The following is a 20,545-nucleotide window of genomic DNA, read 5'->3' as shown; positions in this document are numbered from 1 at the left end:
CTCCATGAAGTCTCATATATAAAGCTTCGTGATGCCTGCTGAATTATTAAATCGCGATCATTGCGTCCCATTCATGTGGTACTACTTTCCGTAACCCATCCGAGTACGTTTTACGCGCACCGCTCTTCAGACCTACAAACTCTGCAGAAGACCTGGAAATCAACACTTTTCAGATAGGAGAGCATAGCCAGCAAAGAACTTTCTCTACCTCGCGAGACAGGTCTTTCCATAGACATCGAGACTCTTCTGCGAGGTCTAGCCTGCATGGATCCCTACTATTCTTCAGCTTCGCAAGACTTGCGCGATGCGTGCCGTATCAAATGAAGGTGTCTTCGACTGAACATGTGCTAGGGCTGCAGCCGCTTTCATATCGCGACGATCGAGTGCAGCGCTTTGCTTTTCTGTCCACTAGATCCGCATTGTGGATCAATATCAACCATCGATGCCTATCCGGACATTCCATTCACAAGCCAGGAACGAGATGCACAGCCTTCTCTCCATGCTCCTCCTCGCTGTTCACCAGCATGCTCATTATCTGCCTTCGTCAGCCTTCAAGCTTGCTAGCACACGAGATCCGGTCCTGGTGGAACTCCACACATGCACGAACGCAAACGGCATGCTGAGAGTGCGTGGAAGTGTTCTTCTTCCTCAGATCCGATGTAGAACACTGCCCTCCTGGCGAAGCTCGTCGAATTATGAATGAACGAAGGACGTATATTAACCATGGGCCCAGGTTACTGTGCCTGTCCACCATCGCACCTCTCTGTCCCATTACGTGCCGCTTATACCAACTCGATCGTAATTCACGATGTTGAGGAGGAAGCAATCGAAGCCCGCTCGCCCGTCACCCTTGACGCGGTTTAGCACGAGCGTGGTGAGCTTGCTCAAGGGCCAGCCAAGCGAGCCCCGAATTTTGGTGTTGCCCGATAATGGTACGTGCTTCACCACCTACCAGTCCCAGCCAATCGTCATGAACTCATTGTGGCTCACAAAACCTTCATCCCCCCCAGAGACGCGAGGGATTACAGACAGCCCAACCAGTTCGATGCTATCCCTCCCACTGATAGAAGAGCCTACGAGCATCCAGCTTACGGATGATAGCAAACAGCAAGAGATTGCAGATCTCCATGGGAAGGTGCGATACTTCTCATGAATGGTGGGCTTTCTCTGACCTGGGGCGAGCTAGCTCCAAGAAGCCGCGCTGGCGATTGAGAGCCGAGCTCAAACCATGCATTCCCTGGAAGAGCGGATACGTTCATCATCAGCGACGATCGAGCTTCAAAAGTCAGCTTTGCTCGAGGCCGAAGAGGCCAAAGCGACTGCTGAGGCAGCGAAAGTAAGGGCCGAGGAGGAGTTATCTGGCACACAACAACAGCTCGCTTCAACGCGAGCTGAGCTCCACGAGACGCTGAATGGGTTCGCGGCCGTGCAAAGAGAGGTGAGTATCCTAGTAGACGATGGCTGGTGCTTGGACTGATGAACGCACGTCAGTTGGAGAATGCAACAGCTCTGACAGAGTCGAAGGTGGCCGAAGCGGATGCAGAGCGTCGATCTCGGGCTGCAATCGAAGAGGAACTATATGACGCCCACAAGCAGAAGCAAGAGCTGGAGACTGCGCATCTGCAGACCGTGAGAGCGCTCGATGTGAAGACAGCGGAGATGGAGACGGAACGCACAGCACGCGAGAAGATCGAGCGGCAATGTACGGAGCTCGAGAGATCGCACTTGCAGACCACTGTAGAGCTTCAGGAGAGAATCGCCGAAGCTGACGCCGCGCGCGATCTCCAAGCCAGGCTGGAGCGAGAGCTATGCGCGGCGCAACAAGACAAACAACAGCTCGAAAATACTCTCGCGAGCGTTCGAGCGGAACTGGAAGCACAGATCCGCGAGACAGATGCAGCGCGTGCTGCTCTCGCAAGCATCCGAGCGACGCTGTCTACCACAAAGTCGGTCAAACAAGACTTGCAAGACGCGCTATCGCGCACCGCAGCAGAGCTCGAGACCAAGTCGTCCGAGCTGGACACAATACGAGTTTCCCTGGCAGGCATCCACCAGACACTGGCTGCCACCCAGTCGGCCAACCAAGACTTGCAGGACACGCTAGCGCGGACAGCGGCCGAGCTTGATACCAAAACATCCGAGCTAGAAGCAGAGCGCATCGCGCACAACAAGCTCGAGGAGACGCTCAGCACGATGCAGGCGGAACGGCGAGAGACGGCGGCGACGCTGACGCGCATCACCGGAGAGTTGCAGGCACACCTCGCCGAACTTAAAGAGGGACGCAGAGCGCGTGCCGCGATCGAGGACCAGCTGCGTGCCCGCACTTCCGACCTCGAAAATACCATTCTCCAGCTCCGGAAAAACAACGACCAGCACTGTCAACGGATTACGGAGCTCGAGGCGCAACTCCAGCAATCCACGCAGGCGTTGCAGGATGCCACGCGCGAGCATGCAAACGCATTGGCCCACGTCGACGGCCGCACGGAGCAGCTTTCGCGCGACCCTGCCACGACTCGGGAGCTGAGCACGATGCTCCCCCGAATGATGCGGGAACTCAATTCTAACTGGCGGCTGCCGGCCATAGCTGGGATCATCGACCTGATCCTCACTGGAATCGGTACGCTCGTCTTGGCCACAATGCTCACCAATAGCATATTATATTCCTGAGCCCCGGTTCGAGGTTAACGTTATGCTTCAAGGTCCGTTGTGTTTAACTTATACATCGGTTCATATTGGGTCAAGTTTCCTGCCGGGATGTTGAAATGTTGGACAAGTTATTTGTTATCCAGTGTTCGCTGTCAGTGTTCAATTTTATAAATGCGCTCGTGATATGCCAAGGTTGCGTACCCGCCGTCTTATTGAAGCCCACGTTAAGCAGAAGCCAATATTGGACGAAATGAGCGCCTAACGCTTTATATGCCACTTCCTGGGTCTTCTGCATATTCAAGTGTCCGAGCTGATGCGCCTTGAGATCCGGCCTGGCGAAATTGCAGAGGTGCGCGGTCGAAGAGCCGAGATCACATGCTGGCTGTGCGGCGTGCAGTCTCTCCATGCGTCGGGTCTGAGGTTCGGTGCAGGCACTCCCCATTTGTGCATTAGTACGTCGAGATGCTCCCAAAATCATTTAATAGTCACGGATTGGTACTTCCGACGGCCACCGCGTCCCTCTATCCCATTACGTGCAGGACATACCCACCCCATCGCATCCACAATGTCGAAGCGAAAGCAATCGATGACGTCCGCTCGCTCATCTCCCGGCTTGAGGCGCTCCAGCACCAGCGTCGTGACCCTTAGTCTCAAGAGCCAGCCAAGTGAAGCGCGGGTCCTCATGCTGCCTGACCGCGGTATGTATCCATCCACGCCATGATCAACCATAACTGGCCTCTGATATGGAACATTATTCGATAACGTTTAGAGACGCGAGGCATCACCGACAGCCCAAGCAGCTCAATGGTTTCCCTTCCACTGGCCACGGAGTCCGTAAGTCTGCACGCCGCGGACGATGGCAAAGAGCAGGAGATCGTCGATCTCCGTAGCAAGGTGGGTTGTCCCGCCCCCGTCTCTCTTCGCCTTCTGTCACTCACATTACACGATTGTCACAAAACACCAGCTCCAAGAAGCTGCACTCGCAATTGAGAGCCGTGACCAGACCATCTCGGCTTTACGAGAACAGATACGTTTGTCTTCAGAAACAACCGAGCTTCAAAAGACCTCACTGCAGGCGGCCAATGAACGCAAGAAAGCCGCCGAGGCTGCGAAGGCGAAATCCGAGGAGCTTTCCAGGACACGGCATAGGGTTCACGAGCTGCAGAACGCGCTGGCAGCTGCACGAAAAGAGGTGAGCGTCTGAATCTGTCCCATATATGCTTTCACCGACGATATAAGCGCATCAGCTGCAGGATGCTCAGGCTGTCTCACGTTCGAATGAAGCAGAACTAGCTGCCGAGCGGTACGCCCGGGCTGCAGCCGAAGAAGAGCTTCATGCCATACGTGCGCAGAAGCAAGAGCTGGAGACTGCATATACGCGGAGCGCAGCATTGCTCGAAAAGAGGATAGCCGAGACAGATATGGAACGTGCGACGCACAAGGAGCTCGAGGGACGGTGTGCACGGCTCCTAGAAGGGAAGACCTCCCTCGAAGCCTCGCACGCTCAGACGCTGGCGGAGCTCCGGCAGACGGCCAGAGAGGCTGCTGCTGAGCGCGATCTTCGGGCAGCAGCCGAGCGAGAGCTCCGTACGGTGCGTAAAGAGAAGCAACAGCTCGAAACTGTTCTCTCAGGCACGCAAATAGCGTTGGAGGCAAGGCTCGTCGATGCAGATTCAGCGCGAGCTATTCTCGCGAGCGTCCAAGAGACGCTGACTGCCACTCAGTCGGAAACGCAAGGCTTACTGGACGTGCTGTCGCATACGACGATACAGCTCGAGGACGTTACATGCGAGCTAGACGCAGAGCGCGTCGCCCGTAACAAACTCGAGGAGATGCTCAGCGTGACACAGACGGAGCAGCGAGAAACGGAAGCAGCACTGTCACATAAAGAACAAACGCTCCAAGAGAAGACCGCCGAATGCGCGGGAGAACGTACAGCCCGCGTTCGTACTGAGGAGGAGCTGCACGCGAGTCGCCAGGAGAAGCAGGACCTCGAGGCTGCTCATGCGAAGACCCGTGTATACCTCGAGATCTCGAGAGACGAGACGCGTGAGGAACATACTGCCCGCGTCGTTGCTGAGGAGGGACTCCGCCTCCTCGAGGCTGTTCTTGAAGCCAGCATCATTGAACGCGATGAGCTATCCATCCGCGCCGCTGATCTTGAAATCCAGTTGCACAGAGAGAAGGACGACAGGTCTCGAACGGTTGCGCGGCTCGAAGCAGTACTCTTGACATCAACGCAAAATTTGAAACGTATCAAAGACGAGCATAGCGAGGCGTTGGATAGAGTCAAAGACCTTGAGCAGCGACTTGCGCGAGAGGCGGCTATGGTGCAGCGCGTAGAAGGGGAGAAAGCGAGTGCAATTGCTGAGCTTGATCGGCAACTGGAGTCCACCGCGGCTGAAAGTCAGCGGATACAGTCAGCACTTCAGGACGCAGAAGCGGCACTCAAAGCTGAAAAGCACCTCGTCAAGGAAGCGGAGAAACAAATAGAGCGAATGAAGAACTCTCCTTTCGTTTCATTCTTTATGTAAGCATTCGGAAACCAGCATTTGACCTTCTACTCATGCAGCACCATCAGCGCGCTGGGATCCACCTGAACATGCGGACTATGTCTCTCTCAGGAAGATTTCTGACCTTATTTATGTATTTGAATTTATCATTGCGAGAGAAAGTCATTGTAGCTTTTCAGATCGTGAGCGTGAAGAAACGAAGGAGCAGTTGCATCTCAAGAAAGTCCTTTATTTAGAGTTTTAAGTATGCCCACTCATCTATTCGTACATTGCGTGAAGTCCTCCTCAGCCTGGCCAATCCAAGCAACTGCTCACGGATAGATTGAGCTCTCGTTCGCCGTCGTGCCTAATGCTGACTCTTTCGTGATCCTCACGTCCTCTTGTTTAGTATTCACCTTCCGTGCGCCCCTCTTCAGCCCACGCGCCTTGTAATCTGTGGTAGTCTCTGCGGGCTCGTTCTGCTCTCACTCGTCAGGCACGGTGCACGTTCGCGCCATGCATGTCATCATCATCGCTCACGTTTGGTGGGTCCCGGAGATACTCCTCGTTTATGTCGTGGTCAGTCACAGGAGGCCGGTCAACAACCTGGTACTGCTTCTTGAACTTCTGGTCGTCCTTGATGAGCTTCTTGCGGATATCCGGGAAGTCGTACGGAGTCGTATCCATGCCAAACCGTGACGGAAGATGGACAAGTTGAGAGGACGATTAATATGCTGAACGAGGAGATGGCAAGACAAGACAATATCAAGGGGTTCTGATATATTTCTCTGCGCTCCAAGATTGGATGCGTCATTCTGATGTCAGTGCTGGCATGGTCTACGGCACCTTTCTGAGGGAGGCAATATTATAGCATCGTGTCGCTCCGCTTACTATGTGATCGCCGGCATATCTCACTGGGAAAAAAGTCGTATATTAGGCCAGGCGAGGGCCATAAATTGATGCATGGTATATTTCGTCCCATGAATCCAACATGAGCCGGTCGATCTGGCTTACCTCTCTAAGCCATAAAAATATCTGCATCAGTTCTGCCAGTGGTCTAATATGCTGCGGCGCTGAGCCTTATCCTGCCCGCCTTCCTCCACCTCTCCATCCAAGCCATCGCTCTGTTTCTGGACATTCTTCTTCCGATCCGGCCACGCTCCAAGACTGTCCTGCACGGACCTCTGCACGTCCGACAGGTGGACAAGCAGCCGCGCTTGTGCCGCAGAATGCTCAGCCATAGCCTTCTTGAGGCACTCCAGCGTCTTCGAGGGATCATCATCATCCTTCTCGGGCTGCCACTGCGAATTCGCGCTCTCAGAATCATCGCTATCCTGTGATGATCTTTCCTTCTTCTCTTGCTCGAGTTTCTTCTCAATGCCCTCCGTGAAAGCCATCAGTTCCGTGGCCAGCTTCGAGCCCGCCCTCAGACGGCCCTCGTTGAGTAGCCCATCGACAGTTGCCTTCAAACGAGGTATCTCGGCCTCATGGAACGCAACGTCAAAGCTCCTGCGGCCGGTATATTCCTGCAGACCCTGGCGCAGCGGGTCGGGCATCCTGATCTTGCACGGGAAGTCTTGCCGAACCCGGCGTAGCAAATCGCGCTGGATCGCCGTCTCGAGCGGCGTGTTTCCGACGCTATCCTCCATGTAGAGTGCCTCCGCCGGTGCTGCACCGAGCAGTAGCTCGGCGATCTTCGCATTACCGTTCTTGATGGCAATGTGCAGCACGGTCGACCCTTCGACATTGCGCATTGTGATAGCACGAGTGTTGCCTTCGAGCAAGAGCTGCACGATGTCAAGCCGGTGGAATTTGCTGGCCACGTGCAATGGCTATGCGACCGGCATGAGAAACAGGCGGTTGGACAAAACAACCACCGGGCTTACCGTATCCTCACCACTCTTAGTGGTCTGCAAGAGCAAACGTTCGAGCTCATCCTGCGACAATCTCTCCAGAACATGCTGCAACAACTTGAAGTGATGTTCAGTCTGTCCTTCACACAACACATGCAGCAGATTGGACCTGCAGAGCGGAGATTACAATACATCGCGTAAAAATGCACAAGGAATCGCACCTGCCCATGTCCACGTCTAACGGTGACAGTCCCTTCTCCACCAGCCAGTCGAAGAGCTCGGGCTTGACGCCATATTTCGCGGCGACGAGGAGGTGGCTGTAGCCGCGGTAATGGACCCTATACTCAAGTCATCAGACCAGTCCTCCATACAGGGATCACAGCCGACATACCTGAGAGACAAAGCCTGCTGCATTGGCTTAGGTCGAAGAGAGAGCAACATCTTGAGTGCCTCGAGGCTCTTGCCGATCACCGCTGCGGTCATCGCCGACTCGTTCAGCACATTCGTCGACCATCCGAACCACTGCGGAAGAACTGCCGCCAGATCGTGAGCCCGGCGAATGAATCGCGCACGCTCGTCACTATGTGTTGCCGCATAGTACTTATACGCGGCGAGCGCTCGCTCGCCCGCCAAATACTGCATGACGCCCTGCGCATCGTACCTCGCCGCAAGCCATACCACCGGCGGCACGAAGCTCTCCGTCTGCGGCACAGCATTCGGGTCTACCTTCTCCGCGAGATCCTTGCGCTTCTTCCCATGCACATTCAAACCGAGGTACATCTTCGAGCTCGGGCTCTTCTTGTGCATCGCAGCAGTCCCCGGCTCGTCCACCTTCTCCTCTTCCTTCTCGATGTCGATGCCCTGGCCCGTGCGCCGGATGAACTCGTCAAGCATTTCCGGCCGGTCACGCTCCAACAACCAGACGAGCGTTGCCTCCGGAAGCGGCTGCGACTTTGGCAGGCTGCCATACAGGTCGGCAATCTGCACGAACGCCTCGAAATCGTTCTCATCGACGGCACGGAATAGGATGCTCCCTTGCTTGTACCCTTCCTTACCATCGTCATCGCAAAGCCAGCTGATACTTGAATCATGCAAGAGGTTCGCCGGCGTCGCTGTCGTCTGCACCTCAGAAGAGCGTTTCGCGATGTCGATGAAATTCATGGGTTCTTCCGTGTCCATCTCATCTTCATCGCCTTCATTCTCATCCGAGGCATTATCTTCCTCATCATCTATGGATTCATTCAGCAAGACCCTACTGTGACGGGGAGTGCTTCTCACCTAGCACAATGTTACGTGTTTGGAATTTTCCCGCCTTGTCTATTTCAGGATGATGTTGTGCAGCGGCAATAGCCAGAATGAGCCTGGCAGTAACCCAATGATGTCCTGCCACAGCCAAAGACAACGGGTTACAGACTGAAAGGCAATGTCAGCATCATCGACAGTCCACGCGCATTCGTACTCACTCATCCACGTGTTTGTCAGCTGTGCCACAATCTGCAGCGGCTGTTCTTGCGACTTGTTGCCCTGCTTGGGAAGACACAGCTTCTGGACCTTCGCATTGTCGCCATTCGCGCACGCCTCGAACAGCTCGTCGTAGCGCGCCGTCAAGTGAGTAAGGACTGCGGTGGTTTGCCACGTTCCTTGCCTGCGTTCGTAGTGAAGGTCTGACGAGTTCTGCACGTGGAGAATGTACGAGGAGTTGTTATTGAAATAGTCTCTGGCCCCCAAGCCAGCCTTATTGTCAGGATAGAGCTCATCCCACGTCTTCGCACCGTGTGAGACCATGAGATCCTCAACTGCTCCGAAATACTCCTTCGCCCTGCGCAGGCGCTCCTTATCCGCCACCGGGTCTGGCTTTTGCAAAGTCGCGCATTCCTGTTGCGCTCTGAACTGCCGTACGATCTTGCCAACTTCAGCTTTCCAGCCAAGTGTTGATGCCCATTTGTCCAGCTCGTCCGATGCAACAGACTCTGCACGCTTCTCGAGGTGCTGCAACTGGTCCTCGATCGCGCGGATGGCGCAACGCACCCAGTCGATCAGGGTGATGCGACGATCGGCAGCCCATGAGTTCTTGGTGTTCTGAGCTGCATCTCTCGTCGGAAGGCTGACTGCAGCACCCAGTGCCATGACGAGAGCAAGCCATTCCAGCGAGTCGTCCTGACGCCCGAGAACAGATTCCACTGGCATCGCGACAAAATGCAGAGGGTTCTGGTCGCCCATGTGGTTCTTGTGATGTTTCCTACAGACGTTGGTGAGCAAAACTCACGCACATACCAAGGCATAGCGACCGCACAAACCTGAGTTCCAAAAACCGACTGAATTCTTCCTCTGTAACGTTGAGCTTGGCGCCATATGCAAGCAGAAGCGCGAAGATGGAGTACGACCCTTGTGTGATGGCAGACATGATAGGATAGACGGCTATGTTCCAATACCGTCCGAACGCCGGCGTGTTGACAACCGCTTTTGCGTTTGGTTCATACTGCAAGAAAGCGCGAACGAGCTCAGTGTTACCGGAGCACACTATCTTGTGCAGTATAGTGAATAAGTCTTCGTCAGCCTCAGAGGATACCGCGCCCGCGGCGAAGAGCTTTTTGGCGATCTCCTTGGCTGTCTCGTTGTTCTCGTCTAACACAGTGGCGGTAAGCTGGCGGATGTCTGGAATGTCATAGCCTTCTGCTTTGGTGACCAATCGGACGTCGGCGCCTGCAGCGATGAGCTGGTCGACAACTTTTATAGACCCGAAAATTATCGCATATTGCAGTGGCGTCAAGGCAAGGTCCCAATCAGGTACATTGAGGTCAAAGATGTCCGGTTCGTCTTTCTCGTCCGGGATGCCATCATCGTTCACGGGAACCTTCTCCTCGGCCTTCTTCGACTTCATTTGCTTCTCTTGGTTTTCCTCCTCATCCATCTCAGATGACCAGTCGTCTTCGCTGTTGTTCTCTTCAATGTCCTCCTCGTCGTCAACGTCCATCTTGCTGTCATCTTTCTTTTCGTCCGCGGTGCGCTTCGCCTCTTCCTCGGCCTCCCTCGCCTTCTCCGCACTAATCTCAGCGCGATCGAGCAGCTTGCGCACCACGTCCGGGAGGTTGAGCTGAGCCGCCAGGTGGAGAGCGGTTCGGCCATCGACCAGACGAGCCGTCATCCGCGCACCAGCATCGATTAGGTCGCTGGCAATATCCACGGCCTTGCAAAGGATAGCCATCTGGAGAGGCGTCCGGCCGACATAGTCTCGGCGATCGATCTCAAAGCCTTCTTGCTGCATGAGCTGCGCCACGGCGGCTCGGTCGTTGGTAGCGATTGCGCGGAAAAGTTTCTCTGTCGCGCCCATGTACGCCTGCTCAGCCCACTCACCATCGTCGATCGGGTTGAAGCTGCCCGAGATACTTTGACGTCCGGGATCTTCTTCGATGAAACTACGGTGACACCAGCGGTATAAGCAGACGTCATCATCGAGACACCTACGACTTACTGGATTCGTCCCCTGATGTAGCTCTTGTCTTCCTCCTCCTGTAGTTTGCATTCCTCTTCGCCCTTCGGCTCGGGACAATACTAGCCAGAAATTATATCAGCTTGAGAGCACGTTCGATTAAGCCTGATCGTACCTCACAGCAATCCTCAAGGCACTCTTCCATCGTGCCGAAGAACGCCGGGTGCCGATGCAGACGTCTGCCTTCGTTCTTGGGATTGAAAGGAGCTATATCGGGAGACGTTGCATCGGTCATGTCACATGAATGGATGTATGCGAAGACTCACAGTTCATTCCGAGATCCTGGCCACCGACGAAAGGTCAGCTGAGGAAAGCACCAGTCGCTCAGCAAAATACTCACAGTTTGGTAAATGAGCCTCTCGATACGCCGCGCATCCCAGCCAGGCCCGTAGGGTATATGCAGCGACACGACGTCGTAGTCGTTCATCTCCAATTCACTGAAGTCAGTGGCGGCCTTGAGATCGCCCTTGTACTTCTTCTTCTTGTTGCGCTGGTACATCCGCTCGGAGTCGGGGCGGCCACGCAGCCTTCTGCGATCAATGAGATAATTCTGCCGCTGTTCAGCGCTAGTAAGCCTTTCCAGCACAAGGAGGCGCGCGAGGCCTTGTATGCGCGCGATAGACCGCTCAAAGATCTACAATAACGTGAGCATCATCCGATGGTCAAGCGAGGCCTGAATTCGCACCGTTGGGTCGATATCCTCGCGCTTGAGCGTAGGCACGTACACTTCAAAGTCGCGGAGCGAGTACTTCGCGAGGCGCACTTCGTACGAAGGTGACCTGCGCGTCACGTCAACGGTGTTGCACTGGCGCATCATCGCAGCGATCGCACGCGGACTGGCCCAAACGCGCTCTCCGTCGTATGCGCAGCATGGCGAGTCAACGTCGAACCCGGCGAGGACCTCTGCGGGCGACGCATACAAGCGCAGGACAATTTGCACGGAGCGATACGGGTACTGCGAATGGATCGACACTGTGTGCTTCGTCCTGACGCACGTCACATCCCAGGGGACCGAATCGCGGACGGCCTCGTAAATGGCATTGATCTTGACCTCGGCTTGCGCAGTAGTCATTCCATATAAGAAGAGATCGACGTCAGACGTAGGATATGCATTATTGTGAAAGTATTTGCGAAATGCTCTCTTGGATACCTTCGCCAACTCAGGCAACGGATTCAGACATGCTTGACAGAGCCTCCGGCCGCGATCACATTGTTCCAGTCTGTCAATTGTGAGAGGAATCCCTCCGCGAAGATCGCCCAATTCTTCTTGAAATCATCCAAGCTTTGCACCATCGAGGGCGTGCCATCCTTGCGGCGATGATCGTCTGATAACGGCATCACGAACTTGCTCTTTAGACCATCGTCGTCTTTCACCACTCTGGCTCTGGTGGTCCTGATGCTTGCTGGAGCGTTGAACACATCAATAAGCCCGACGTGAGGGTCCGATAGGCGTCCATTGTTCTTGTCGGTCGCAAACAGCTTGCGCAACGCCGCCTCGTCGTCGAGCGACGGCTTGAGTGCCTCTGAGATCGCATCGAACGCCGTTGGGCCAGGCGCTATTTGAGCGATGCGCGACAAGAATGCTTCAGTCCCAGGAGTCTGGGACATAGTCGAACCACGATGTGAATGAGGAGTATATGAGATTTGAAAGTCTGGCCGACGAACGGTGCCCTGAGTGCGACATAGTGACCGCCTTTATATGCAACTCGAGCATGCGGCCATCGGTCACCACCACAATACGCTAAGCGCATCCTAAAACAGCGTCGTTCACATAGCGAGTCAGTTTGGCCATACATGCCATCAGTGTATGCATCAAAGTACGCGTGTCGAAAGTCGAGACAAGGTCAAGCGCCAAATGCAGCGCGGACACCCTGTGATCGCAGATGCTATATTTGGCAAATCCCGACTCGCATAGATCGCACATTTGCCCTCGCTTGAGTCAGAGTGTTCCATCAATGAGTTTAATAATACGAATGAATAGATGTCCGTAGTAGCTCGCCACTATCTAGACAGTTGCCAGAGCCTCACGCAGAAGCCCAGCATCAGCGCTCGAGAGCATACTTGGCATGCGGGGATGCGCGACCGCGTGGAACCATCGCAGACATTGCGCTCCCGAAGGACGTCGGGTAAAATAGTCGGTCTCACGTAGAGTCAGAACAACCCGACGGGTACAAGTTCACGACCTGTATCAGGCACTACTGCCGCCTTGCTCCCGTAATGGAAGCACCGAGCCATCTGGCGAGACCGACCTTTCTTCTTCCGCATCAGCCCGCGCACGTCTCCGTGTGTTCTCCGCCTCGATCTCCCGCAACATCTTGTCCAACCTCTCTCTGTCTTCCTCCCGCCCAATCTCCACCTTCCATGCGTCCGGGTTCTTCAGCTTGTGCCCCAGCATCTTCTTCACCTTTGCAACGTATCCGACTTCGCTCACGCTCCGCGAAATTTTGTCCATGCGTCTCTCCTTCTCCGTCATCGTGGCAAGGATGTGTGCAGGAGGACCCTTCCGCTTTCTCTCCAGCGCTCTGCGCGTCATCTCTCCTCGTCTCTCTCGCTCGAGTTCGCGTGTCTTGTTCGCGATTTTCTCTATTCTGGCAGCCTTAATCTGAGCTAGCATCTCCGGAGGAAATGGCCGAGCGGCGCGCTCATTGTCGCGCTTGAAAGTCTCGTTGATTTCGTCTAGCCTCTCCACGATAGGTTGTTCTAGTGAAACAATGGACCTTGAGCTCGAGGCTCAAGATGAAGCGGTGAACGACGTACTCCACTCTTCCATATTTCTCACGAAAGCACCCTCAAATGGAACACGCTGCTTGTTTGCGATCTTCAATAGAGCAACCTCAAATTCGTTTTCCCTTTCGAGGTCCTCTTTGAGAGAGCTCAGCTTAGCATATTCCTCCACACGATGCTCTCGTCGCTGACGCCGCGTTCTGATAAGCTCTCTCGCATGATCTGGTAGCGGCTTCATCCGTGGTAGCGGTCCATTGTACCAAGTGGGTCGCATGTACGATCCGGTCAAGATGGTACGATTTCGTAGTCTGTTCCGCCATGCCTGTGACGCAGTCAGCAGCGATAATTTAGAGGCAACGGTGTGGGGCACACTTACGATATCTTCGAGAATGTACCGCCGCATGCGTCGATTGTTCTCATGTGCGACGAGCAATCTGCTGTATCGCTGCAGAACGGCTTGTGATCGCGCGTCGCCTTGCTTTGCACGCGTGAACATGTCTGCCCACTATGAATAGCAGGCGTATTAGCAACGACGTCGAAAATGACAGTCCCATATACCACACACCTTGTGATACATGATAAGCCTCTCCTTTACATCCACTGCTTTACGCATGGACTTGTCACGATGAAACATTTCCTTGACCCTCCATCTGCCTTAGGTCCTCTCAATCAAAAACCACCTTGGAGCGTTTTCCATGACGTACCGCACCTCCCCAGTCGGAGAGTCTCTCAGAAGTTTCCGATACAGAGTCCATAGGGTGGGAATGCGGTGAGCTGCTAGATTGAAAACAGACGTGCGCAACCGCGTCGGCCGGAGGGAAGATACGAGAGAGGAGATCTGGGCTCGGTGAGCGAGAGACTCTGGAGACGGAAGAGGGATAGACATCTTGCTGAGACAATGGTCGTTAGTTGCTTATAAGCGGAGGATGCCCAGCCTCGAGAGGAGTCAATTGTACAAAATACTCTTAGTGATGGGAAGCGTCAATGCGCATGAAGGACTATAGACAGGGAAGCGTCGAGCTGCGGAAGCAAAGCGAACGAGCTGCGAAAGCAAAGCGAAAGTTGGCGAGAGCACGTGCAGCGAGCGCTTGAGCGCTCGATCGCGTTTTGATCGATAGCCTGTACAGGGGCGGACCGACGGCGACGATCAGATCCTGCGCCAGTGGACTCAGGACAGCTCTGAGTTCAAGCCTATTATATATTAAGCACCTTGGTCTGGTTGGTATTTCTTCCAACGCTCATGTCGTACCGTGATCAGTCACGGAGTGCGTCACGCACATGCCACTGGCAAACTAGTAACATCGTCCGAGCAAGGGAGTCGGGACGCACCAACCCTCATTATCAAGGACACTCGAACCGCTCAGATGTCAACATCGTAGGAATGATACAAGAACACCCATGTTAGGAATGCGAAATCCGGTACATACGGTCAGCCGCAACTTTTAAAACTGCAATAATATACGACTCCATGACTGCATTACCTTGATGTGTTCGCGGCACATCGTATGACATATGGCATCTTGATCATCGAGAACCGTAACTAACGGTAGGATACTCATTACGGCTCTTCCCAGCCATCCTCTCCTTCATGCGTCAGACTGTAATCGTGGAGTTGTACATGAACTGTACAATTATAGATCGATGCTACAATTGTCTACCTGCATTTATGTGCCGTCAGTATATGCCATTACACCCACTCGACGGGAATGTCCTTCACTCACGCAAAACACTCTCACCGCATACGGTACCGCCGTACGACCCCATCGTCCGCCGCGACCCACACATCCTCTTCCCGGACAACCCGCACCGCACGCACCGGGTCACAATCAGGGCCTACCAACTCTGCACGCACGTTCGGTCCTCCCGGGCGCACGTCCGCAACATAAGGCAGTCCGTCCTCAGCTGCGATCGCTAGCCCAACATCTGAAGCTTCTGGCATGTTCGATGTTGCGCCTGACTGTGACACTGCCTGTGGTAGTGCGAACGCTTTTGCATCGAGCGATAGGAACTGCAAGTCCTCGATCGCCGCTGTATTCCGCCGAAATGCCGTCAATGGGCTCTCCAATGTACGTATGTCGTATAGCGAGACGATGCCCGTGCTCGAACCCGTAGCCAGCATCCCATGCACTGAGGTATATGAGATGGCGTGCAGCGGGGATTGTGTTTCAGTGTCAGCTGTGGAGCGGAACACCGAGTGCTTGGTGCGTAGATCGAACACTTCGAATGTCCCGTCTTGCAACCCGCAGAATGCTAGCTTGTCCGCTGTCTCAACCTCTCTAGGGTCGATGTCATCTGGAGCGCGGCCTTTCTCGTCTGTGCCATCCTGTTGCGAGCCAAGCACCCCCTTGCCGAGACTGAGCGCAAGCACAGGCACGTAGCTGTGCCCGCCTGCTACTAGCGTGCGAATCTGGGCACCCGATGGCACGTCCCACAGCCGCACAGTCCCGTCCTTTGAACCAGACAGCACGTTCCGTCCCCGTGCAATGATGGCAATAGATGTGACCCCTCGCGAGTGTCCACGGAGTACGCGCACAGGAGAGAAAGACGGTCGAGGAATGGAGGAGGCATCGGGCTTATCAGCGGGGAGGATTGACAAGGAGAAATCCGACCCGGCGGTCAGGAGCACCTTGGAGGATGGAAAGAATTGTACAGAAGACACTGTGCTGAGGTGCGGTTTGCAGGTCGTGGGCTCTGCAAAACCCGAAGTCTGTCGGATGCACACTGATCCGTCGTAGTAACCGGTGGCGAACTGTGTTCCGTCGGGAGACACATCAAAAGCTGTGATCTTCCGCGGCTAACTGCTTATCAGCTATGAATTGTCGTAGGCTTTATAGACGTGAAACATACCCGTCTGCCCTGCTCTGCTGCAGGATCAACGTAGACCTTCGCGGGAATTGCGAGACGCGTCGGTGGAAGATGCAAGGAAGGACATGATGCGAAGTAGGTATCCTGCAAGAGATGTTATATACTTCGAATGCTCGATCCCGTCACGAGGGAAGTGTACAATGAGGAGTATGTATGTCACTTACTCCTCTACGAGAGATCATCTCCACTCCATCCCTGCCTTCCAGACGCACGAGGTCACGGTCAACGTCGTCCAATGTCGCATGTACTTTTCCATGAATGGAGGGCTCTTCATGCTTGTAACATGACAACCAGAATGTTTCCTCCGGCACAAGCCCATCCCTCACTTCAGAGAGGGAGGAAGTGAAATCCGGCTGGACTGCGGCGATAGGCAGGAGAATCGGATCGACTTTCATTCAAGAAGCTGAGAGAGCAGTCCAGGTCGAGGAATATTCCGCGACTGTGGCACAGCTACGCGATGAGCTTATACTGACAGTACTTGTAAATCTTTGTATAATCAGGAGCGAAGACGAGCCTGAGAGAGGTTACCGCATTTAGACGCTCAAACGGGTGCATGCTTGGGGCACCACTACCTCCCGACTTCAGGACGTTCGACGCGTTTAACTTGTAACGTCCACAGTCCAGCGACTCTTCGCCACATGGCGACGGCGGTGGTGACCTCGACGGCCATGACAACCTCAACCATTCTTCACCATGCTTCACAGACTGTTGCACCAACGCAGCCGACAAGCCCGCCCATTGTCCAAATTGTTGAATACCTGTCGTCATCGTCTTTGGTCGTCATATCATTCATTGGACGAAGCCTCACAGCGCTCCTTCGCAACGTCGTTGCGCCCTTCTCCGCAATTTTGGTGTCGATTTATACCCCTCTCTCATTCATCCTCGCACCTCTATTTCTGTTTTTGAGGATTGCGCTCAACGCGCTCATCTTGACTCCATGGTCCATACTCGGCAATGTCCTCGTATACCTATATCCATTATACCTCTTCGTTGGCACATCCTGCATAGCTGCAGGTCTCGTGGGCCTTGCAGCGCGTCTCGTCGCCAACTTCATCAAATCTGTCATGGTCTCTCCCGAGCCTCCCTCGCAGGCGGTACCGAATCCACGCAAGCACGTGTCAATCAAGGAGGAATTCTGATTCTTTGTGACAAAAGTCTCGCTGTATGCTCCGTGTGAGTACGGTTTCGTCCTTCGACGCGCTGTTGAGCCGGCAGGCAATCAGCGAGTTTTGATGTGTCATTGTTGAACTGCATACATTATTTGTTTTTGATTTTTACTGATGTTTGGTTGATTGGCAGTTGCTCGCGCATTTCTGCCTCCCAGGATACCTATGCAACCTGTTATCTATATCAACTCAAAACCAGTCCGGTCTCAGTTGCCCTTCGTAAGTTCCGATGTACTGGTTTCGACGGGATTCTGAGTCCTTGGCTTTCCTGTAGTTCTTCGGAAACTCTGTCCTTCATTGTTCATCGGTATCACTCCCGATTGTGCATCCTGGCGCATGCATGCCATATCTATCACCTTGCCGTTTCGTATCATGTACGGTCATTCAGCTGTTTCCTCGGTTGTTGTACTCGGTCGTCCCACTTCATTTCACTGATGTTACACGTCTCGTCGACGATGTATGTTCATACTCGGCAGCTGTGTGTGCAAAATGTCACCTCGGTGATTATGTTCACACTGGCGTGTGGAGGAGCTATAACACAGGTTTGTGTTACAGATCACTGGACTGACTTCATTGCGAAGGGTAAATCGCTCGAAGCTGGCGCTTGAGCATGAAGCTGCTTGGTCTGTGCGCGTCCGTATGCTTGCGAAGGCTCTGCGTATGTAGCCCGCCATCCGATGTTAAACGGCGGCCCGCCGTTGATGCAGCAACAGCAATCAAGCGATTGATTGAAGCATGTGTGTAACCGTTCAGGCTTAAACATAGATTATATTCAGGATGGAGCAAGCTCCGTACCGGTCCTGAGGCCTGATCCGTGAATCCCGCCGTTTGGCAGATCCCCGCAACAACGCTGCTCATAACTGTTGATGACGGTTGCGACCACGGGAAGCATGTGATGTCGCTGCGCTTGGCAGACGCATATTAATCTCAGGTGAGCAGAATGTGGTTGTGAGTGCTTTTGATGACAGTTGCTATGCTATATTAGCTCACTGATAACACGGATCTGTACCACAACGTACAGCATTCGTTTTCGGGGAACCTGCGACGCGTCTCGGATCGAGCGCGCTATGCACCCGTACGCTCATGATGCTGCGTAGACTGCCGAATTCGAACCGCACCTCTGCAAAAATCCCGAGGTGACACTGGAAAAAGAACCACCCAGTCTGAAGTGGATGTGCTGCCTTACTTAAAGACCACGGAATGCCAGAGCTCCCGTAGACTCACGGAACTGCACGAGCACGCGCGCACCCCCCCTCATCCCCCGGATCTATTACCTTACATATATACACTAAATCCCTCGCAATGTCGGCGACGTTTAACCAAACAACCGTTGTTGAGCAGACGATTGCCACTGTCACACAACTGTAAGTCGTCGTACTCTCCAGTCTCCGCAGGGTCATCGTTCATCTTCTACTAGTAATATCAACAATTATTGCAACACCGCTGCAATCGGTAAGTTCCCCCATGAGGACGTGCTTCATCAAAAGATGACGGCGCCTTACCTTCGACTAGCACTCATACTATTCGAATATTGGATCACCTTTCCTGATGAAATCTATCTAATTTGGGATGCTGGAAGCACCCTTGTAACAATAATTTTCTTCGTCAACCGATATCTACTCGTGTCATTCGGAATAGTTCTCGCCCTTGGCCTTTTGTTGAACACGCCGCTGGTGAGCTGTGCTTGCTCCTCCAGTTAGGTCTAATGCGTACTATCTAGGTCTAGAGGTATGACACGGAGACTGTTGTTGCATGAAATAACGTTCATTCTTGTGCAATAGTTGCAAAGTCGTGAATATGCTGATCCTTGTTCAGAATACGGCCATCTGTGCCCTTGTAGCAGGTGCGACTTCATGATTGCTCTAAGGCTTCTCGTGACATGAGTTTGCAATGAAGTGTTCTCCGCTTTACGCATGTATGCAATCAGCGGTCGCAAGCTCACGCTTACTCTGCTTGTGCTTCTTCTTGGGTCGGCGCCATTGGTGATAAATCTAGTTCGTGAACAACTACTGTGCATGCGTGATGCAGACTAACTTATGCATGACCAGTACACAAATGCAAGTCTATCATACGCTTGTGTCGTATCATTGAACGGTCCTCCGGTATGCAGCTGGAGGCGATCTTTTTCGCAGAATCTGCATCAAAGGTGAGCACTCGTATGTGATGAAAGACAATTATTATGCTGATAATTGCTTGACTAGACGTAAAGTCATCCTCTAACATGGAGTATATCCGTTGAACTTACGACTTTGCAGTGTTTATCCTTGCAGGCGCATGCTCCGTCGTTTCGGATCTTATCGTGCTCGTTACTACGTGGCTCCGCACGTTCAACGTTGTCAGAGAAGTCGGCCGGTTTAGAACTTCAGCATCGTTGGGTCGACTTCTGTTACGGGATGGTTAGTCGTGGATCCACTACGAGTTCTGTCTCAGCTGAAGATGAGTTTTCCTGATTCCTCAGGTTCCGCATATTTCATGCAAGTCATCGCTCGTAAATTCATCCCTAATAAGTCCGCTGACACTTGATCGCTGCTGATCATCAGAGTTATGACAATATTGGGTATAATGGAAGTGACTATCGAAACTTTGAACACCAATGCTCAGGTTCATACGGTTACATTAATATTTTCTTTCGAGAATGCCTTCACGCGAGTATTGATACTACTTCTTGTTCCCAGACAGATTGGCCATATCTCGGATTCTTACGTTTATCGTGAGCTCACACCCACTGATCACAGAATACGTCGCTGACGGATCTCTTTTGCGTATAGGCTTTCGTCAATCTTAATATCGCGGTTCATCCTGGGTCTACGACAAATCAAAAGCAACGCACGCAACAACTCCTCGCAAATCGCGCCCGACGTTTATGGTACAAATAGCCATGGGACACGATTTATTGAGGAAACGAGTGCCGATCTCCATTCTGACTCTTTTGGAGGCTTCTCTACTGTGATCGTATTCGATGATTGGGGCGACCAAGACGACGTGCTGGGCAATGATGAGATAGAGGAGGATGCTGGGCCGAGCTCGTAGAGAGGTAAGTCAGAACGATACGTGTTTCTTGTGCTATATCGGTCTCCGCGGAGCTATTCAATAACCTACCGATAGATTCAATCATTCGTCCGGTCGGAGACTCCGGTATCACCTATGTGCATGGACTTCGATGTCAGGCAAGGCGCAGACGAGGGATTAAAAATGTACATGAGGATGTTGTCGTGATTGTAATAGTCCGCCCGCGCGCCCGCGCGTAACGTTTGTCCAAGGGTCACACTGTTGTCCGGGCCTTGGGGTGGTTAAGTGATTTCTGCGAGT

At 53.4% G+C, this 20,545-nt stretch overlaps 8 protein-coding genes across 8 annotated transcripts; 4 read left to right on the top strand and 4 right to left on the bottom strand.

Annotated features, from left to right (window-relative positions):
- The first annotated feature begins 762 nt into the window (after positions 1 to 762).
- On the top strand, positions 763 to 2,834 carry LAESUDRAFT_723006 (uncharacterized protein). The gene is made up of 4 exons (XM_040908327.1): positions 763 to 932; positions 1,011 to 1,135; positions 1,187 to 1,438; positions 1,492 to 2,834. Exons 3-4 carry the CDS (start codon positions 1,229 to 1,231, stop codon positions 2,665 to 2,667), a joined length of 1,386 nt encoding a protein of 461 aa, XP_040767013.1. The 5' UTR covers positions 763 to 932; positions 1,011 to 1,135; positions 1,187 to 1,228; the 3' UTR covers positions 2,668 to 2,834.
- Positions 2,547 to 5,325, top strand: LAESUDRAFT_723004 (uncharacterized protein). The gene is made up of 6 exons (XM_040908326.1): positions 2,547 to 2,617; positions 2,700 to 3,344; positions 3,416 to 3,540; positions 3,611 to 3,838; positions 3,894 to 5,176; positions 5,228 to 5,325. The coding sequence occupies exons 2-6, from the start codon at positions 2,960 to 2,962 to the stop codon at positions 5,244 to 5,246; spliced, it is 2,040 nt and encodes a 679-aa protein (XP_040767012.1). The 5' UTR covers positions 2,547 to 2,617; positions 2,700 to 2,959; the 3' UTR covers positions 5,247 to 5,325.
- Positions 5,326 to 5,376: 51 nt separating this feature from the next.
- On the bottom strand, positions 5,377 to 5,884 carry LAESUDRAFT_723003 (uncharacterized protein). The gene is made up of 2 exons (XM_040908325.1): positions 5,679 to 5,884; positions 5,377 to 5,617 (listed from the first exon to the last, which is right to left on the bottom strand). Exons 1-2 carry the CDS (start codon positions 5,823 to 5,825, stop codon positions 5,471 to 5,473), a joined length of 294 nt encoding a protein of 97 aa, XP_040767011.1. The 5' UTR covers positions 5,826 to 5,884; the 3' UTR covers positions 5,377 to 5,470.
- A 171-nt stretch (positions 5,885 to 6,055) lies between these two features.
- On the bottom strand, positions 6,056 to 12,305 carry LAESUDRAFT_723002 (ankyrin). The gene is made up of 13 exons (XM_040908324.1): positions 11,670 to 12,305; positions 11,167 to 11,640; positions 10,822 to 11,115; positions 10,748 to 10,763; positions 10,597 to 10,688; positions 10,464 to 10,543; positions 9,289 to 10,407; positions 8,455 to 9,230; positions 8,270 to 8,404; positions 7,383 to 8,220; positions 7,213 to 7,329; positions 7,025 to 7,160; positions 6,056 to 6,970 (listed from the first exon to the last, which is right to left on the bottom strand). Exons 1-13 carry the CDS (start codon positions 12,087 to 12,089, stop codon positions 6,179 to 6,181), a joined length of 5,289 nt encoding a protein of 1,762 aa, XP_040767010.1. The 5' UTR covers positions 12,090 to 12,305; the 3' UTR covers positions 6,056 to 6,178.
- A 126-nt stretch (positions 12,306 to 12,431) lies between these two features.
- LAESUDRAFT_695979 (uncharacterized protein) lies at positions 12,432 to 14,311 on the bottom strand. The gene is made up of 5 exons (XM_040906253.1): positions 13,910 to 14,311; positions 13,771 to 13,855; positions 13,582 to 13,710; positions 13,239 to 13,527; positions 12,432 to 13,181 (listed from the first exon to the last, which is right to left on the bottom strand). The coding sequence occupies exons 1-5, from the start codon at positions 14,089 to 14,091 to the stop codon at positions 12,670 to 12,672; spliced, it is 1,197 nt and encodes a 398-aa protein (XP_040767009.1). The 5' UTR covers positions 14,092 to 14,311; the 3' UTR covers positions 12,432 to 12,669.
- A 626-nt stretch (positions 14,312 to 14,937) lies between these two features.
- LAESUDRAFT_647154 (WD40 repeat-like protein) lies at positions 14,938 to 16,465 on the bottom strand (the record flags this gene model as incomplete). Its single annotated transcript, XM_040904039.1, has 3 exons — positions 14,938 to 15,999; positions 16,053 to 16,154; positions 16,235 to 16,465. 3 exons carry the CDS (start codon positions 16,463 to 16,465, stop codon positions 14,938 to 14,940), a joined length of 1,395 nt encoding a protein of 464 aa, XP_040767008.1.
- A 243-nt stretch (positions 16,466 to 16,708) lies between these two features.
- Positions 16,709 to 17,209, top strand: LAESUDRAFT_756899 (uncharacterized protein; the record flags this gene model as incomplete). The annotated part of the gene is made up of 1 exon (XM_040912226.1): positions 16,709 to 17,209. The coding sequence occupies one exon, from the start codon at positions 16,709 to 16,711 to the stop codon at positions 17,207 to 17,209; it is 501 nt and encodes a 166-aa protein (XP_040767007.1).
- A 1,329-nt stretch (positions 17,210 to 18,538) lies between these two features.
- On the top strand, positions 18,539 to 20,497 carry LAESUDRAFT_810883 (uncharacterized protein). Its single transcript, XM_040914264.1, has 12 exons — positions 18,539 to 18,600; positions 18,654 to 18,688; positions 18,749 to 18,909; positions 18,965 to 19,079; positions 19,133 to 19,230; positions 19,285 to 19,384; positions 19,492 to 19,632; positions 19,695 to 19,708; positions 19,775 to 19,837; positions 19,912 to 19,946; positions 20,005 to 20,270; positions 20,342 to 20,497. Exons 4-11 carry the CDS (start codon positions 19,034 to 19,036, stop codon positions 20,264 to 20,266), a joined length of 759 nt encoding a protein of 252 aa, XP_040767006.1. The 5' UTR covers positions 18,539 to 18,600; positions 18,654 to 18,688; positions 18,749 to 18,909; positions 18,965 to 19,033; the 3' UTR covers positions 20,267 to 20,270; positions 20,342 to 20,497.
- Positions 20,498 to 20,545: the final 48 nt, after the last annotated feature.

This window comes from Laetiporus sulphureus (assembly GCF_001632365.1).
Source record: "Laetiporus sulphureus 93-53 unplaced genomic scaffold LAESUscaffold_8, whole genome shotgun sequence".
NCBI classification, from domain to species: Eukaryota; Fungi; Basidiomycota; class Agaricomycetes; order Polyporales; family Laetiporaceae; genus Laetiporus; species Laetiporus sulphureus.
Note: the sequence above shows the minus strand (reverse complement) of the source record. Positions and strands in the feature narration are given on the sequence as shown.

Coding starts and splice junctions, on each gene's coding strand:
- LAESUDRAFT_723002 (XM_040908324.1), bottom strand. CDS start 12,089: ATGTCCCAGACTCCTGGGACTGAAGCATTCTTGTCGCGCATCGCTCAA. Junction 11,641..11,669: donor TGATCGCGGCCGGAGGCTCT/GTCAAGCATGTC, acceptor CCGTTGCCTGAG/TTGGCGAAGGTATCCAAGAG. Junction 6,971..7,024: donor CTAAGAGTGGTGAGGATACG/GTAAGCCCGGTG, acceptor CCGGTCGCATAG/CCATTGCACGTGGCCAGCAA.
- LAESUDRAFT_723006 (XM_040908327.1), top strand. CDS start 1,229: ATGCATTCCCTGGAAGAGCGGATACGTTCATCATCAGCGACGATCGAG. Junction 1,439..1,491: donor TCGCGGCCGTGCAAAGAGAG/GTGAGTATCCTA, acceptor AACGCACGTCAG/TTGGAGAATGCAACAGCTCT.
- LAESUDRAFT_723004 (XM_040908326.1), top strand. CDS start 2,960: ATGCGCCTTGAGATCCGGCCTGGCGAAATTGCAGAGGTGCGCGGTCGA. Junction 3,345..3,415: donor CCTCATGCTGCCTGACCGCG/GTATGTATCCAT, acceptor GATAACGTTTAG/AGACGCGAGGCATCACCGAC. Junction 3,839..3,893: donor TGGCAGCTGCACGAAAAGAG/GTGAGCGTCTGA, acceptor TAAGCGCATCAG/CTGCAGGATGCTCAGGCTGT.
- LAESUDRAFT_723003 (XM_040908325.1), bottom strand. CDS start 5,825: ATGGATACGACTCCGTACGACTTCCCGGATATCCGCAAGAAGCTCATC. Junction 5,618..5,678: donor ATCTCCGGGACCCACCAAAC/GTGAGCGATGAT, acceptor GAGTGAGAGCAG/AACGAGCCCGCAGAGACTAC.
- LAESUDRAFT_695979 (XM_040906253.1), bottom strand. CDS start 14,091: ATGTCTATCCCTCTTCCGTCTCCAGAGTCTCTCGCTCACCGAGCCCAG. Junction 13,856..13,909: donor TCTCCGACTGGGGAGGTGCG/GTACGTCATGGA, acceptor GACCTAAGGCAG/ATGGAGGGTCAAGGAAATGT. Junction 13,528..13,581: donor GGTACATTCTCGAAGATATC/GTAAGTGTGCCC, acceptor ACTGCGTCACAG/GCATGGCGGAACAGACTACG.
- LAESUDRAFT_810883 (XM_040914264.1), top strand. CDS start 19,034: ATGCTGATCCTTGTTCAGAATACGGCCATCTGTGCCCTTGTAGCAG. Junction 19,231..19,284: donor CGCCATTGGTGATAAATCTA/GTTCGTGAACAA, acceptor ATGCATGACCAG/TACACAAATGCAAGTCTATC. Junction 19,947..20,004: donor CTCGGATTCTTACGTTTATC/GTGAGCTCACAC, acceptor TTTTGCGTATAG/GCTTTCGTCAATCTTAATAT.